Source organism: Topomyia yanbarensis, chromosome 3 (assembly GCF_030247195.1).
Source record: "Topomyia yanbarensis strain Yona2022 chromosome 3, ASM3024719v1, whole genome shotgun sequence".
In the NCBI taxonomy this organism is placed as follows: Eukaryota; Metazoa; Arthropoda; class Insecta; order Diptera; family Culicidae; genus Topomyia; species Topomyia yanbarensis.
In genome coordinates this window covers 338,498,987-338,500,453 of record NC_080672.1, presented here as the reverse complement: position 1 = coordinate 338,500,453, position 1,467 = coordinate 338,498,987, and the positions used below count along the sequence as shown (strand labels likewise).

General features: G+C 41.2%; 1 protein-coding gene across 1 annotated transcript; it reads left to right on the top strand.

Annotated features, from left to right (window-relative positions):
* The first annotated feature begins 259 nt into the window (after positions 1–259).
* Positions 260–930, top strand: LOC131689258 (perlucin-like). The gene is made up of 2 exons (XM_058974223.1): positions 260–375; positions 433–930. Exons 1-2 carry the CDS (start codon positions 271–273, stop codon positions 814–816), a joined length of 489 nt encoding a protein of 162 aa, XP_058830206.1. The 5' UTR covers positions 260–270; the 3' UTR covers positions 817–930.
* Positions 931–1,467: the final 537 nt, after the last annotated feature.

Below are 1,467 nucleotides of genomic sequence, written 5' to 3'. Positions count from 1 at the left end.
CAAATATGATGTCAACGTTACCACACCCGTTCAAAAATGCATTGCCAGCGATTTATGAACTATGGACTGGACAATGAAGTGATTGTTATTTCTGATCTCAAATTACATACATTTCGAGGAGTTTATATCGCGCTAATGTTTGTTTCTTTAGATTAGATATTCATGTTGATTTATCAACCGATGTTTCCTATTGCAGAAACTGAGCTGTGGCTACTCATGACAAATTTCAATTTCTGGAATCATTCATAGTCGAACTTTAAATCGAACAAGATGCAAAAAGTAATACTGGTGCTGTTGATTTCTGCTTCTCTGTATACGTTCGCGCAAAAAGTGAAATGCGTATCGGAGTCAAAATATTTTATCCCCAACTTTACGGTCGGTGACTAGTTATCTGAGCAGGAGTCGAATTCTAACTAGTCGTTTCTATTTCAGGCCAATTGGTTCAAGGCTACGGAATATTGCAATTATCTTGGGATGCGACTGATCGTGATTTCTTCGGCGGAGGAACAAACCAACGTTACGACGATGATTAAAACTACGGATAAGTTCGATAATGAAACAACGGAAATGTGGATCGGTGGCAGTGATCTTGCGGAGGAGGGTAATTTTTACTGGCATTCCACGGGGACAAGAGTTCGCTACACCAATTGGAAGAAAAATCAGCCGGACAATGCACAAAACAACGAAAACTGCTTGGAAATCCGATACATTCCGGTTCACGGTTGGAACTGGCACTGGAATGATCGTGATTGTAAGGCGAGCCGGTTCTTCGTATGCGAGAACTTGGAACCTGGAAAGGAAATAGTGTTGTTTTAAGAGGCATGTTATACTTACCTACTTCATTTAAACTTCATAAAATTCAGTTGTTAAAATATGTCGCATTAAGAGATGTGGAAATATAGGTTTCTCTTTGAATCTGACAGAACCAAACCCAACCCAATATAAACCTAATTATTCAAACATCAACCGTCTGTTGGATCATTTGCAACTAAATTAAGCCCCATTCCCTTGCTTCCACTTTCACCTGATATTCAATTCCTGTTCGAAAGCAGATACCTTTTTTCGTGCGTTTTCAAATTAACTCTTTCAAGCCTTGAAGTTATCTAGTCGAAAAAGTATGGTCCGTGACTATTCACGGTACATAACAATAAGCGCCAATTGATAAACACCATCAAAAGCAATCCACCGAGGATTGATTGTTGCTTCAGGCTTATTCCCGAAAAGGCTGCCCTCTCAGACGCCAGCCGACACAGCGCATTCGGAAACGTTTTTCTTTTCGGACGCGGATGTGTACTGCGACCCTGGTCCGTATAGAAGCCGTGGGTTGCATCTTCATCAATCGTTCACACAGTTGCCGACGAAGACGCCACGCGGTCAAGCAGAGGCAGAAAATGAAGTAAAACTAAATCGAGTTTGTTCAGTAACATAAGTCGCCCTCCGACCGGTGAGCACAGATTGAATAATTCG